The sequence below is a fragment of the Rhinolophus sinicus genome, chromosome 14 (assembly GCF_057876585.1).
Source record: "Rhinolophus sinicus isolate RSI-liver-muscle chromosome 14, RSI-T2T, whole genome shotgun sequence".
Classification (NCBI taxonomy): Eukaryota; Metazoa; Chordata; class Mammalia; order Chiroptera; family Rhinolophidae; genus Rhinolophus; species Rhinolophus sinicus.
In genome coordinates, this window is record NC_142514.1 from 58114098 (window position 1) to 58130818 (window position 16721).

The 16721-nt window shown below is 35.9% G+C and overlaps 1 protein-coding gene across 1 annotated transcript in view; it reads left to right on the forward strand.

Annotated features, from left to right (window-relative positions):
- PTGFR (prostaglandin F receptor) overlaps positions 1-12941 on the forward strand; it is a 33745-nt gene extending 20804 nt beyond the window's left edge. Inside the window, exon 3 of the mRNA XM_019743318.3 lies at positions 8987-12941. Coding sequence (XP_019598877.1) covers positions 8987-9289 — 303 coding nt within the window. The 3' untranslated portion in view covers positions 9290-12941. The remainder of the gene's footprint in view (positions 1-8986) is intronic.
- The last annotated feature ends 3780 nt before the right edge of the window (positions 12942-16721 follow it).

Here is a 16721-nt window from a genome sequence, read left to right on the forward strand (position 1 = left end):
GCAGTTACTGTATGCAAAGATATGTTTATTTATGTTGTCTATACCAATGACTCCACAACATATGACTATACTAACTCTCCTAAGCCTATACTTGAATCTCTACTTCTAATTAGGTAAGTAGCTATAGCTATTGGAGGGTGCAAAAATTTCTCCGTACCTGAGTTTGGACGTACTAGCCACATGTCCTTCAGCAAATTATTAAGGCTGTAGTGAGCTTCAGTTTTTAACTTCTGTACAATATTGATAAAAATACTGATTATATCACTCATTTAATCATGTGACATGTGAGTTTTCACATGATACCTGGTAAGCGTCCAGTGAAAGTGCTGCGTGATTGTTGTTATTACTATTGTGACCATTATTCCATTTGGTACTGAGTTTTAGGAAACACAGTGGTAATTTGAAAAACATCCATTGAGTGCCTTCCATGGGCTTTGCACATGTGCTATATGGGTATATAAACATGACTAAAATGGGATCCCAACTTCAAAGGAATTTGTAGTTTATTTGAGGAGACATGAGCAGAACTGGCTCTGTTACAAAAGAACCATGTGAGCAAATGCCCATGGCCTTCCAAAGAACAGTTTTGCTGAGAGACTTTGTCTGTGTTTAGTCTATGCCAAACGACGAAGGGTAGAGAGTTCTTGACCAAAGCCTCCTTGAGTTCAGGTTCATTGTGGTCTCTGGTGGTCTTTGGGTTTAGTGAAATAGGTTCTTAATTACCAGTCACAGACTGAGTTCTCTTCTAGAAATGCAATTCTTCTCTTTTAATTTTATCATTGATTTATAAACTGTTTTCTTTTCTTCCTTGGATTAAATTACTTCATCTTTTCCTCACAATGATGTCTTTTCCATAAACTTGTAGCAACTGCCGTTTTAGGTTAGCACCACCTTTTTTCTTTTCATAATGTGCTTCTTAATATGAATGTGTTTAATAAGGTCAATTCATCTGTAAGATGCCAACCAGAGACCATTTTACCTTTTGGCATTTGGGGCCTTTGAAATTCAAGGTTAGAGGGGTTTGGGATCTTGTATCTTTCACTGGCTAATCCCACAAGGGAAATCTGATATGTAGTTCAACCCATCTTCTTTATCAAATCACTTACCTGAATGCAAAGCCCTATTTCTTGTGTATTACACATGTTTATTTCCTCTTGTTTATTCTGGGAAAAGTCATGTTCTTTTAAATGAGGCCATTTTTGTGGTATTACTTGCAAAACCTCTCAAGAATACAGTGTCTTCTCTATAACCACAGAAGAAGGGCTTGGCTTTCTGGTATTGCAAATAATACCACAAACATTGGTGGCTTGATGGAAAAAATTACGGAGAATTTATACAATGGAAAGAAGGGAGTGGAATTGGAGCCACAGTTTTATAATAGTACAAGGAAGAAATTTCCTGAGATTTTGCTGACAGTCTCCTAAGGGAAGGAGAACCATCTTGATTCTTTCGGTGGTCATTTTCAGCTTGGATTACTTAGATTCACTGTTAGTGAGATGAGTGAATCATCAGTGTAATTTGGTGATGATTTGCCTTCAGCTTGGGATCAATTATGGTTAAAGTATATAGAGGGTATCTCCATACCCTATCTTGAACGTGTTTATAAAGTGAAAATAAAGTGAAAACAATTTGATCTTAATCTTTAGCTGCTTTTTATGCTAAATTTACGTAACACACTGGTAGATTTTGTAAAAGTACTTACGAAGTATGTCAGTGTGCTTTAATTACTATCTTTTGATTACTACCGGGGTCTGAAAATCAAGCTCCATGAGGGAGTTTTAACCTTATCATTTCCTAATTTGAAGGCAGGTAATGTCAAGCTCCCCAGCATTCACATTCTTGGAACAACTGAGCTCATGCAGGCAGATGCAATCTGACCTACACAATTACACATTTTTACTCTGTCCTCTCAAGCAGGACAGGATGGTTAGCCTGCTGGTCAGGTGCAGGCCACGTGATAGTTCCCCTTTCTGATTTTCCCGTTCTCCGGCTCCATAGACATGCTCTTCTCCCTTCTATGTCATCTCTATTTTTTGCTCCCTGAAGTCTTTTAAGTAAGTGATATTGCCTTGTTAATCTGTGTCCTATTCCCTTTTTTTCCTGGTTACAGGAAAGATAATTATTTGAGAGAAATTCTTCAGAGAAAGTGGAAGGCTGAAATTTGTCCTTCCCAGCCATTCTGGGAGAGAAACACCATAATCTGCTTTCTTCTTCCATCCCGCTGCTTCTTTGGAGTGGATGGACATGTTGACAGGAGCAGCAGCTCTTCTGAAACAAGATTCCACGGGCCTCCTTCTGGAGGTCTTGTTGTTGTGAGGTCTCTGTTCCTTCAGAACGTGCCTCTCTAAGGGTCTCCCACAATTTAGGAAGCTTTTTCTATTCTCCTGGGTGAAGTTTGGTAGATTGAGCAGGTAAACTGCAGGGCCCCTGGGCAAGCTAACGTAGTAATTAGGAGGACAGGGCCGGGCATGTTTTTCTTCAGTCAGTGACACCAGTGGCAGGTTCCCTTATCTTGCTGAAACATAGTTTCCTTATCTGTAAAATACAGATAACAATAAATATGTCATAGAGTTGTTAGGAGGATTCTTTGCTCTACTAGAAAAAGAGCCTTCCTAGCATAAGGACATACTCAGTTCTAGCTTTTGTTATTATTCATGTCTGAATCTCTCACTCCTGGGTCGCATAGCATGGTGCTCTGCTTTACAGGAAACTTCCTGCCTTTCCCTTGATTCAGGATCCCATAACTGCCAGAATGGCCAGTTCTTGTGGATTGGTGCCAGCTTGTGTTTTGATTGTGGTCAAGTTCTATGATAGAGTCTGCAGTTGGTAATAAGAACATTCTCTTAACTGTGTAGTTTGTTCTCATTCAGTCATGCCTAATTTACTTTCATTGTATGTAACTCAGTACAATCTCTGTTTGGTTTGTAGAACATGTCTTTTGATTGTATTCATTTTATACTTCCTTAAAGAAATTACCACATGATATGACATCTATACCAATGTTATTTAATTTTACTTTTTGTTATATTTGGCATATTGGGATAAATAACTATATTTTATTCCCTCAAAAAGTGCCATAAAAATAAATTACAACATCATTTTGTAAGGACTAGCAGCAAGGGACCATGTCAGTTATTCCTAGAAATTCTGGCATAAAGCTTCCCACCAAACAATGCAGGCCTGGGAGAAGAGACTGAAATAGCAAATGACAATACTTGGATTCTGCAAATGAGAACCTTCTCTAGAAAGACTAACTTTTTGTTTTTCAAGTGTCATACATTTTCTTCTTCTCTATGTACTATTCCATTTAAAATTTTATATTTTACACATCATTTCCTCAGGTGGCATGAAGGAGTGAAGATGCATATAAAGTATTATGATTTGGGATTGTCCCATTTTGCTGGGAGAACAGTATGTACACAGCTTGTCCTGTTTTCTTATTTCTTTGCAACTTTCAAAGTCGTTAGGCAGAGACAGGAATGTGCTGTCAATTTTGCCATTGGTTAGTTCTCTGCCAACAAGTCAAGCAGAAAAAAGTTAATCTGCACAAGTGTTTGTATTTTGCAGCACTGATGTATACTTTGCGGGGGTGAGCAACATTTCACAGCTCTTCTAGAGTGGGGCTATAAGAATTACCATACACTTTTGTTCTTTTATTCTTCCCTATTGTAATACTTATGTCTTAGCTCTGAAGCATTCACCATGTGCAAAGTGCTGCTGCCTTAATTTTAATGACTATTCAATAAATTGGAAATGATTGAAATATCGTTACCTTCTATATTCAACAATGTAGAAATTTATATAATTTAGGTATGAAAAAAGTTCATTGTTGAAAAATATGTCCTGTTAGAGCCTCTACATTTCAATTTGTTAAAGTTTTCTTTTAAAGCCTATTATTCTGTAGTGTCACAAGAGTAAGTTTTTTTTCTGAAGTTTCCTGTAGTCATTGTTGCAGAGATGAAACAATCTCGTATTTTAAGACTAAACACTAGTTAAGTCACCACATATATATTTAACTCTAAAAGTCACCTGTTGAATTGAAATGGATTCAGTGATTTATATAATGTGCCTTTTCCAAAATTGCCATTGAAGTTAAATTGAAATGAAATTTCTCATTTGCAAAAACTCCTAGGTACTGTAACATTTAAAAATCAACCATTTACACATAGTGCTTAAGTTGCTAGTTATCCAAATTAACAGATAGATTAAACTTCTCTCATGGAGATGGAATGGAGTAATCCCTTGGCAGAGCTTCCCCATGGACCTTTTTCATCACCTGTTAAAGCTGGATTATAATCGCATAATCACAATTAGCCCCCTATCTCTGTGGTAATTCAGGTGCCAAACCTTAAGATCAGTCTTTGGATGATAATGTTATAAAGGACAATAACTTGTCAATCAATGAATTGTACTTCTGTGTACTCTTTCATTCCCCCCAAAAAACTGTCCCTGAACTAGTCTCCTGTAATGACAGAAAAGAGGAAAGGAATGGTCTGCTTCCTGGAATAAGGTAACTACATGTGAAAATACATGCGTCAGTGACTAGATGAGAACCATGTATCATTGTCATAGACAATGTTCATATGAAAATAGGTGTTGATAATATTCTAAAATATGGTTTTGTGCCTAAAGAAATTGGACATTCCACCGGAAATGGTTTTGGTTATATGTTCATTTAAATTTTCTTAAAAAATCGTGCCAAGGAGAAATTCAGACAAACTGCAGTAGAATCACCATAAGTTCACAATTAGTCAAGTCTGAATAACTGATTTTGATATCCTAGAAAAATTGCAAAAAGTTACACTTTTAAATGACTGCATCTGGCTAGCAGTAAACAGCCTTAAATAGCCTTGTCTGTGACACATTTTACATGTCTTTGTTACTTATAACATCATAACTTTGCTTTTGTCAGTCTCTCCTCAGAGGGACCTCATTCATTCAACGAATATTGAATGCCCTACAGTATACCAGGTGCTGGGCATACAGCAGAGAATCAATCAGACAAAAACATATGCTTTCAAGAAGAGTCTATTTTAATGTGAGAGAAAGTAATAAGAAAAAGATAAACAAGCAAATTATACCATATGTTAGATAGGATTTATCTCTGCATCACTAGTAGCATCTAGCACAATGCCTGGAAATAACAGACACTCAAAAACTACTCACTGCTGGATTGGTTTACTTTTATTGTTACTCAAAGGCACAGAAGCATAATTCTTGAATTTACCATTGCTTTTAATTATGTACAGGCACTGGAGTCCTGGTACTGACCAACAGATATATAGACTTAGGGTATGTGTGGGATGATGGAATAACTTCCAGAATAAAACTTTAGTGAACATGAGCTCTGCTACCTATGAGTAGAGCAGCCTGACAGATTCATTAATTTTGGTGACTTTAACAATGGATGTAATTGTCTTATGTGGCCTACATGAGTGGAGATTTTATTGCGACTGTTACCTATTTTGCTCTTTGCAGCTGACAATGAACATACACTTCTCCCCACACACGTCTTTGACCTCAGTATTTCTCTCTTATCTTAGTGTTGAGTGTCTTAGAGGTATCAGGTTAGTTAATTGATTTTTCCAAGGAATATCTGAATACTTGGCCCTGTCTACTTTTCAGTTAGAGTTCTAATAATCATTAACAAAGATGAACAACGCTAACATGCCAAGGTCCAAAGAAAGGGATTTTAGAAAATGACGCATAATAATTCCAGATAGCTCTTATAAACTAAATGAAAGGCTGTGTGTATGATGAGAATCTATACATGACTCTGGAATCGAAGGTCGTGTCACCTGGCCAGAGAAGAATGCTTTCAAGGCTTGTGCAGTGACTCTTGACAGAGTCCATGGAAAATGGCAGACTTTCCTCATTCTTAACCCAGCTCCCACACTTGTGCCAGTGTTATTAGGGCTTGAATTTTTCAGGCAGTTCTGTGGCACCTCACTCACATGCACATAGATATGCAGAAATAATCCATGTTCGTTCTGATTCTTTAGTGCAATTATATATTTCAATAAATGACTTAAGAAAAAAAGTACAAATTATAAAAGCAATGCATGATCTATCTAAAAAATTAGTGAATTCAAGATAAACCAAAGGAAAATCAAAATCCTTTGTCATTCTACTATCTAGAGTTTACCAGTGAAAACACTGAAATACACCCGTCTTTTTTCTATGCATGCACAAAATTGCATATTTGTTTTTTTTCAAAATTGAGAGCATACAACTTGCTCTTCAAAAAGTTAATCCTGAATTACAAATATTAATGCTTACATATTTTTTCCATGATGTAAAATTACCATACTTTATCTTTTATTGCATATGTAGATTGTCCCAAATTTTTAATAATATACCATCATCAATAATGTACTAATGATAATTGTTTTACATAAATATTCCACCCACATCTCTGTTAGTGGCTAAGCGATTGGTACTTCTCACAACCTAGACCCTAGAATACCCTCTCTCCCAGGCTCAGCTGGGGGTGGAAGGAGGGAGTGAGTGAGTTAATGTTTGGGTACTGCCTGGGTACTGGTTTCCCCCAGCAGAGGACCTCAATGTCCTCTCATGGCTGGTGACACATTGCTGATTGCAGAGGTGAGAGGAGAGTCAGAGAAGTGCATGCCATGTAACTCAGGCATTTTTGATTTGCACAGCTCTAAACTAGGCCCAGCTGTTCCATGCAATTACACTCACCATCTGTTCCCAACTATGCAGAACAACACTGTGGAGCTCTGAGATCCCCACGAACACACCTAGTCATATAGGAAACGCATTCATTTAATACTCATGAGACAAGAGAAATATTTATTCATTCATTCTTAAACCAAATCTCCTCCCCAAACCTAGCAAATAGATTGTAAGTTTTACGAGGGCAGGCTCACGCCTGCTTGGTCTGCCATTGTGTCCTCAGTGCCAAGCACATTTCCTGGCACATTATCTGCTGATAATCAACAAATATTTCATGAGTAAAGAAAAAATATAAAATGAAAATATTTCAAATTAACTGCCAATTGGGTCATGGCCTTGCTTTTTTCTAAAAGAAACTGGGCCCATATAGGTATATTTCTTGAATCCTGTTGACTAACTTGGGGAACAGTGTTATAAGGGTCTGTACTTGACCCAGGTACTATTGTGTGGGAACTGTAATTTTTTTCTGTGTTGAAACTTTCTTGGCCTTATTTAGCTGTAGACTCTTTAGGCCTGCAGTTTATACATTATTCCCCTAGGAAATGAACCCCAAGGGAAAGAACCTTTTCCCAAAGGATCTGCATGGACTGTAAGTCCTGCTCCTTTTAGTGACAACAAGCCATGTCGGTTGGAATCCTTCACTGGTGGATATTATCATATTAAAACTTTTAGAAACATTTTAAGCTTCCGCATATTAGACTATGGTGATGAATGATCAGATGTTTCTCTAATGATTTCTAAACATAACCTCAATGAGTAAAAATAATACAATTTTATTCATTCCAATACTTACTGTGTACATCTTAGGTGTCAGCTTTTTTCTTGATCTTGTAAACAAAAATAAGAGATGCTCATAGATATACAAAATAAAAGCATACTTACCTTGCAGTGTGGTAAGTGATATAACTGGGTACGGACAGGATGCTGTGGGAGCACAAAGGAAGGAGCTAACTCACCTCAGTGAACGTGGGGAAAGTTTCGTGGAGGTGAGGTTCAAAGGATGGATGGGAGTTCATCAGGCAGAGGAAGGGGGAATGAGAGTTCAAAACAGAGAATCACAGAAGCCAAAGCTCAGAAGGGCGGGGCGCATCTGGGGCAAGTAAGGTCTTCACAGCAGTTGGAGCTTAGGTTATCTGCAGAGGAGGTCGGATTGTAGAGATGCACTTCACATGCATTGTCAAGGGGCTGGCTAAGGAGTTTATACTTTGTTGTGTAGATAATGAAGGTTTTGATACGGAACATTTATCCTTCCACCATGAGTATCATCAGACCAAGTTAAGACATTTTCTTCTGATAATCGTCCACTAAGAAGACCAAGAAGACTTGGTTTTCTTCTTATTTGGCTTTGTTATATATTCTCTTAATCCTGGTGGCATAATGGTCCAGGCCTCCCTTAATTTTTCAGTTTCACCTTTTATTTATTTATTTATTTATTTATTTATTTATTTATCCAAATTGTTTTCAGCCCCCCTCCTCTTCTGCCTTGTTTGTGTGTTCTGCAACTATTTATTTGGAAGTTAAAACTGGGCTCAGTGATTAAACCAGTTCTAACATGTAACTGGGACCATTCATGGCACTTAATCCACAAAATGATCTCTTTTGCATCACGGGTGGTCAGGAAATGGACATATAAGACAAAAATCTACATTAGATCTCAATGGTAGTACAGAGGGGAACTCATTTCCTCAGAGCCCTTACAAAATTCCACTGCATTTTGGGGAAGTTTTGGCCAAGTGAAATTAAGACTAGGGTGAGAGATAGGGAAAATGAAATAGAAGACATTGGTATTCTAAAAGTGACATTTCAGAAAAATATCATATGCCATGTGCCATTAATATCAGATGGTGTAAATTCATTTTTAAAAACTCTTATCTATAGTTTTATGTATATTTTAGCTTACCTATACTTTATATAAATACACTTTAGTTCTCTTCATTGAGATGTACAAATGTGTGTTGGCTTTGAACTTACCATTTACAGAAGTAGAAAAAGGTCAGTTACTAGTATCAGTGGTTGTCCTCTCTTGAGTTATTCTATTTGTGTACATTTGACTTACCATATAAGTTATAAATTTTGTAGGTTTGATGTCAATTTGAATTCAAAGGATTCAGATGTATGCATCAATGTGTCTGCTATTGTTCATTTCTTTTTGTCAGTATTTTGTAAAATAACATCACTTTTGTGGAAGGTGAAGTGAATACTATGTAGCATAGCTAGTTAAGTTAAAATAAAAGCTATAGGACTGAGAAAATGTCTATCAACTGATTTCCCTATATTGTTTGTTTTGCAGGTGACTATGGCTAACATTGGAATAAATGGAAATCATTCTATGGAGACCTGTGAAACAACACTTTTTGCTCTCCGAATGGCAACGTGGAATCAAATCTTAGATCCCTGGGTATATATTCTTCTACGGAAGGCTGTCCTTAAGAATCTCTTCAAGCTTGCCAGACGCTGTTGTGGAGTGGATGTCATCAGCTTACATGTTTGGGAGCTCAGTTCCATTAAAAATTCCTTAAAGGTTGCTGCTATCTCTGAGTCACCAGTTGCAGAGAAAATAAATCAGCAAGTACCTAGTTTAATTGGACAGTAAGTCAGTGTAGGTAGAAGACAGAATTAAGAAAAGTTTTGGCAACGTTTTACTTAATTGTATAATTCAACCCAAAGAATTGTATAGCTATATAAAGCCTAACTGGAAAATTCAGACCTTGGTGGGTAGTTTGGGGGCACTTTTGTCAGATTTGGCTTTTGAAATTTGTTAAATTAACTGTATAATTGCACATTTGTTTTGTCAACTGGAGATAAACATGATGAAATAATGCCATGGGAGTCAAATTGAAAACAATTTTGGGCTTATCCGTGTTATTTGTGCTTCTTGAATGAGTGACTATTGAATCCTAAAGCATTTACTAGGCCCATTTGCCAAAGAACATTGTAAAACTACCTGCACAGTGAAATGGCTATTTGGGGGTCATTGCTCTACAGAGGTTCTGTATAGACTAGGCCCAATGAGATGGAGCGCCCTCATTTTTTGATCTGGTCTGTCTTACCCCTCATTATGTATCCTCAGTCAATATAAGTGTGGTCGAGTCACATGAGATTCACTGTGGCTTATAATGACCTCCGTAAACACCAGGTGTGACTGTCAGGTTGCCTGATCTTGCAACCTGTTTCGAGTGAGCCTATCCTTGTCATATTTGATAAATATGACTGCTTGCATTTAATATTATGAAGGTCAGTTGTTGTTTGAAGGTTTTCTTGGTAAGTCATAGATTTGCACCGTTTTCAAATAATCCCCCTTTCCTCTGAAAATTCTAGTGTACAGTAACAATTTTTAGAGAAACAAAGTCTCTTATCTTAGCACATGTATAAGCAATTTGCATTATAGCAGTTCCTTGAAGTTCTGCCATGGATAATGCAAACAATCGGAACCTACACCCAGTGATAGGTGCAAGAACACTGGCAAAGGCACTTTACCTTGAGTTGTCATTTCTGTGTCAGAGACAAAAGATACAATCGATATGTAATATACAGAGACTATCTGCAGGTAATGTGTTTCTGCTTTCCATTTTTACACACACACACACGCACACACACACACACACACACACACACACACAGGGACATCAGAAATTTCTGTTGAAAGTGGCTTCATGAAATTTGTAAGATGGCATCTTCTAAAGCTTGTGCTACAGTGTCAAGGGGAAGATTGGCAATTAGCCAGGCATTTGGAAATCATTCTAATGGTGAACGAAGAGATCAAGGGATAATAATCTCTCCTCAAATTTCCAAGTAATACTTTAGACCTTTTCTTTGCTTATTTGTATAATTCAACCCAAAGAATTTTAGTAATCTTTCAAAATGTCCTGGGTCCATCAGAGCCTAGGGGAAGTAGTTCTGCTTTATAATAGTGAAATGCATTTTTGGAAAAGAGTTCATTGCCTTCATTAACTGAGGTCCATGTTAAAATTAATCTTCCCTGTGAGACTGATTTCATATTCTCTGGGAAATTTGTGTAGTTCAGTTACACGTAAGTTATTATGTTCACAGATTTTTGTTTTTGACTGGTAATTTACATTGGAAGTCATTATTTTGGAAAATTCTCATGAATAAATTAAAAGACATTAAGCAAATAGCTTTATTGAAGATTTAAAGACAACAATTTTCCCCCCACTAAGTTTAAAGAAGAGAAACTCATATACACTGGTACATGATATAATTAATTTAAGACCAGTAGATGATTAATCCCACAAATTTAGTTTACTCTCATTTATAGAGCACATAGTAGGTGCTCAATAAATACTCGCCAAATCTCAAAAATTCTTGGTGCAAAATGAGCATGAAATTGCAAACTTTTGTACATTTTTAATTTAAACTGACAATTACCTATTGGTTATTGTGGTATATATGTATATATATGCATATATATTTGTGTATGCAGATATATAGATATATCTCCAATGTATATGCTTTAAAAAGCCATTGCAATTTATGACTGCTATTTTATTACATACATGTTCTCTTCAGTTTCAAGAGGACATAAAGCCCAGAACTTTTAGTTGATTTAAAGGAGGTATGTATTTCTTACAGCTACTTAGAAGTTAGTATCCTGTGAACTGAGGCACAAGGAACCAAAGCTCCATCCTTTTTCCTTATATTTTGTAGGATATTGCAGTGAACACTTCCATGCATTGGGACCTAGGACAGATGTGGGGGGAGAAACTCTTATTGAGAGTTCCAGGCCTCTTCTTTTTGCAGCTTCTTGTCATCGAATGAGAGAATTATTGCTCTATTGCCATGATGTCACCCTGGCCATGTGTATCTATATTGAGGAGATATTGTGAAATGACCATGTATGGGAATGCATGAGCATGCAAGGGTTTGAGGAGTGACAGGGGACTCACTCTGTGCATACCCTGGAAGGATTGTATTATTTGAGCACAGGTTTAGGGCAACTAAATTGGTTTTATGATGATGTTAAATCCAAGAAGTAGACACAAAAAATTGAAAAAACATTAGTAAAAGAAAATGCATTTACATATTTTAGACTTTTCATCCAAGGAAAATGAAATAATATGTATATATGACTTTGGAATTTTATTCCTGGTATTATACATATATAGTATAGTTTGGCAATTTATTGCATAATGAATAATAGAACGAAGCATCCCCCAATAACTTTCACACAAATGTTCAAAGTAGAAGTATATTTATTCAGATTACTGGAAATAAATAGTACGAACAACGTTCAACAAGTTTACCAATTTTGAAGTTTTAAGCTCTATTTTAAAATTCGTAGTTAAACCAACACAGTAACTGACTTTCTCTTGCCACTGGGTAAAATAGTACCTAAGCAACTCCTCCGACTAGTTGATTATCTTATTTCTGGACATTATTCTGGGCAAATGACTTGAAAATAACAAGCTTTTTCTGATGTTAGTGAACTTTTTAAAATTGAGACCAAAAAAGAGAAAGAAATCCAACAGCACATGGGTTTTTATGATTATGAATACAAATACAAATAATGCTTACTCAAAATTAGCTGTGGGTGTGTCCCCAAATATCAGACTTTTTACTATGGATTTAACTAGATGATAGAAATATGCTTTTTGCATTTCTTTTTTCTAAAGGCAGAAACTTGCTTCTGCTTATCTGTATTGCTGAAGTGGAAGATACCTAAAAGTTCACTCATACACACACACACACACACACACACACACACACACACACACAGATATCTGTCTTATGTAACAAACAGTCTTGTTGGCTCATTTTCAGACTTAAAAAGTAAAACCTGCTTTGGTGTTGTGCCTAATCTTACAACCCAAACAAGAGAACTTGTTAAATACGTACATAGAGTGAATTTTTTGTGAAACTTGTTGCTAGCTTCACCTGTATCACCATCATTGCTCCAAATTAATAAACTGTCTAAGGTCAGAATTTATAGGATGGAAATACACATTTTCTTACTTCTTCATCCGAGTATCAAAATACATTACCACCTAATAAGTAATGTTGGACTTCAACTTGTTAACTGACACATTTTAACAGTAGATGAATGTCTTACGTGAATAAATGTATTTTGTGTTCTTCAAACTTGTTGGATTGTATCAGAGATTAAATAGTGATATATGTATTTTGTTGCTTGCATCAGTATGCAACTCATGTAATTTTAGTGCTTTGACTCGTTTAAAACTTCAAACAAATGATGTTATAATAAACTTGCACTAGCATTTATCAAGAGTGATTATTTTCAGGAAGGTCATATAAGACTTAGAACTCTTGAACCTAAACTCCCATTTTTATCTATTAGATGGCAGGCATTTCAATTTATTTTTCATTATTACCTTTTGCTGTCCCTTTCTTGCCTATTCTTCTGTGACATCTTTTTCCTTTGCCTCACCTTACCTAGGTAGGTCATAATTCTGATGGAAATCTGATTACTTTCAAAATACAGTTGTCTGTCTCAGTCAGGATAGCCAAAGTATGTTTGTGACAACAAACCCCAAAATCTCAGTGCCATAAACCCACAAAGATTTGTATCTCATCTATGGCTCTGGTTCACTCATAAAGGGAACTCTTATTATTGTAATCACTCAGTGACCTCAGGTGACAAAGTAGCCACCACATTAGATGTTGCTCTTTGCCACGCTACAGGGAAAAAACAGCATGGTGGCTCATGCACTGGCTCTTAGAGCTTCCACCTAGAGGTAACACATACAAGGTCTGACAATTAGGTTGGCAAACTCATCCTAGAAAAAATGCTACATGCCTCATTGCTTAATATCACTATGGTCACCTTTCAAGGACTCCCTTTGGGAAGGTATGCACCAACACCAATGCCTAGTCTACCCTTCAAAGAAATTTTGGAACTGTCTGGAATGGCCATCAGAACTGTTGTCATCTTACCCTTGATGTCCTGAATGTCATCAAAATGTCTTCCTTTCTATATTTCCTTTATCTTTGGGTAAAGAAAGAAGTCATTGGGGGCCAGATCAGGTAAGTAGGGAGGGTGTTCCAATACAGTTATTTGTTTACTGGCTAAAAACTCCCTCACAGACAGTGTCATGTGAATTTGTGCATTGTCATGATGCAAGAGCCATGAATTGTTGGCAAAAAGTTCAGGTCATCTAACTTTTTCATGCAACCTTTTCAGTACTTCCAAATAGTAAACTTGGTGAACTGTTTGTGCAGTTGGTACAAATTCATAATGAATAGCCCCTCTCATATCAAAAAAGGTTAGCAACATCTTTGCAACAAGTTCTGGAACTTAATTGTCAGATCTCATATTATTTTTACTCATACATCTCCAGCCAAAGCAAGTGATATGGCCCTACTAATTTCAAGGGGGACAGGTAAGTACAATACTATGATATGACCAGGAAGAGAACTAAAAATAATTGTGGACAACACTAATGATTTCCACATTAGGTAAAAAAAAAAAAAAAAAAATCATTCTTGCCTTCCTAATATAATTGAAACTGGAATCACATTTGTTTTAATTTATTATTAAAAACATCATGGAAAATAAAATCTACATTTGGGGACAGAAGAATAAAGAGGAGTCAGCAAAGGAGACTGGGGAGCATTCAGGAATGTACAGGTAATTTTTATTGAGCACTTACAATGTACTGAAAATTTTACATGTATTCTCTTATCCTCATAACCTTCCCCAGGAAGAAGACTTATCCAATTTGAGCACACTAAGCACACTGAGACTGAGAGCTTAAAAATTTCCCCTTAAGGTGAAACAGCTACTAAATAGTAATGCCAGATCTGCTTGACAACAAAGTCTATGTTAATCATTGCAAAAACTCAAATGATCTAATTTTACACGAACCAATGAATGGAAGGTTGTTACTGAGGAAGGGCTGACCAATAGGGCCAGATGGTATACAGTTCAAGAGGAATGTTGTTTGAGAAAAATCCATTGATTTGATGAGCAGGAAACTATTGCTGTGGGTAGAATCATGGAGTAGGAGCTTCACCACAGGGGTAAAGGCGAGCTTGGGTGGAGTCAACATGGAAGGAATGGGTGGAGACAGCCAATCAAGAAAGGTTCGGTGAAAGGAACAAGAGAAAGGACTAGATAGATCCTAGAGGGATGTCAGGGCTAGAGAGGGATATAGGTTAATGGACATAATTCATTGCAGGACAGAGATACCACTTACAGACATAAATGAAAGGATACAGTAGAGCCAGAAAATGAAAGATGCCGACAAAATTGATAATTTTTTTAAGAGAATGGAAAGACTGGGATCTAAAGTCTGGGATATAAAGAGCCAATTCTGGAAGGGAGAATGGCAACTGCTTACTCCAGACCAGAGAGAAAGGCCAGCTGAATGAAGGTAGCTACTCATATTCAATTTATTTGAATTAACTTAAGTTTCCTTCGCTACACGGATTCCAAATAAAGCCAATTTTAATTTAGGTTAGCTCAGCATTAAATTTTCCAATGAATATATCTGCCAATTTGTGAAAATGTGGGGACTGTTCTTTAAACTTATAAATAAAAAGTTGATTTATAAGACAAAATTATAATCATTCTTCCAAGTTGTACTCCAGAGTCCTTAATACTTAATTTTCGGAAACAACTATTCCTTCAACGGCTGAGATCACTTCCAGGGCCTGGTCTCTATTCTGACTCTAAAAAAAAAAAAAAAAAAAAAAAGTGTTACTAATAAAATAATGTTATTTTGAATACAAAAAACAACGCAAAACAAAGCAAAACAAAAGCATCATGGAATGAAAATATTTAGGACTCATTCCTCTAAGTATCTTGCAATCTATAAAGAAAAGGAAGAACGAATGCCACATACATGCTACATGCTCTTTGCAATTAATAGAAATTTTAGATGATAAAAAAACCACTATAAAATAAAAAGTGAAAAACTTGGTTCTTAGAATACAGGGAGTGAGACATTTCTGTATAATGCCCAGGCATTGTCTAATTGCAGTATTGTCTGAAATTATTGCTTCTAATAAATGAGGATATTTGAAATATATTTTTGCCTTTGCACTTTCAGTATCCTAATGCTAGAATATGTGTACCTTGATATACCCATGCCATTTAATTCTATCAAACTGTCAGAAAACCTGAAGTAGTATTATAGCACTGGAACAAAATTAAGCTACATTTCTTTCCATTTTCTCCAAGTGAAAACAGTCCCTTCATTTTGAACCCAAACATGACAGTAAATCAGAATCTTGGCTAAAATTAAATCTCAGTACTCTGGAGATGTATGTTTATATACCAAGTGTTCTGTTCAAAGCTTCCATAAGGAGTTATGTGAAGAATTTCTGGTAGAGCCATCTTTCTGCCCTGCAAAAATATCAACTGAAAATTATATGATAAATATATGACGTACAATTATGAGAAAGTAGTTTGAAAGTTTTTAGGTTGTCAAAAATCTCATATTTGCTAAAGTATATATTTCAGTTAACAATATAAATACTTTATGAAAGAATAATGAAAATACCATTTTACAAACATCTTATTCGTAGTATAATGGAGGCAGAATTATTGAAATCTAAAGAAACTATATTTTGAATTTGGAGAATGTTTTACATTTCTGCTTATAAAAAGATATAAATTCTGTCTTAGAGTTTCATATTTAATTTCACTTGAATTATTTTCAAGTTCTCATTGATAAAACCCAGATTAACAAAATGCATTCTGTTGTTGTGCTAACTTTCCCATGTTTAATGAGCCAGTCCTACATTAGTATACACCTATATAATTTAAGTTAAAAAATGAGATCATACTAGACATGCTGTTGTGTTCTGCATTTCTTTATTTCAATAGTCTATGTCAATCTGTACGAATATTTTCTAACAGCCACATAGTATTACATAATACAGATGTACTATAATTTAAATGAACAATTTCCTATTGAGGGAGAGTTGTTTTTGTCTCCAGTTATTTCCCTCTTTCAAATAATGCTGTTTCAATATGCACATCCTTATACTTTTGTTTTTGTGTTTTGTGGAATTGCTGGGTTAATGCGTGTTCATTTTTCAGTGTT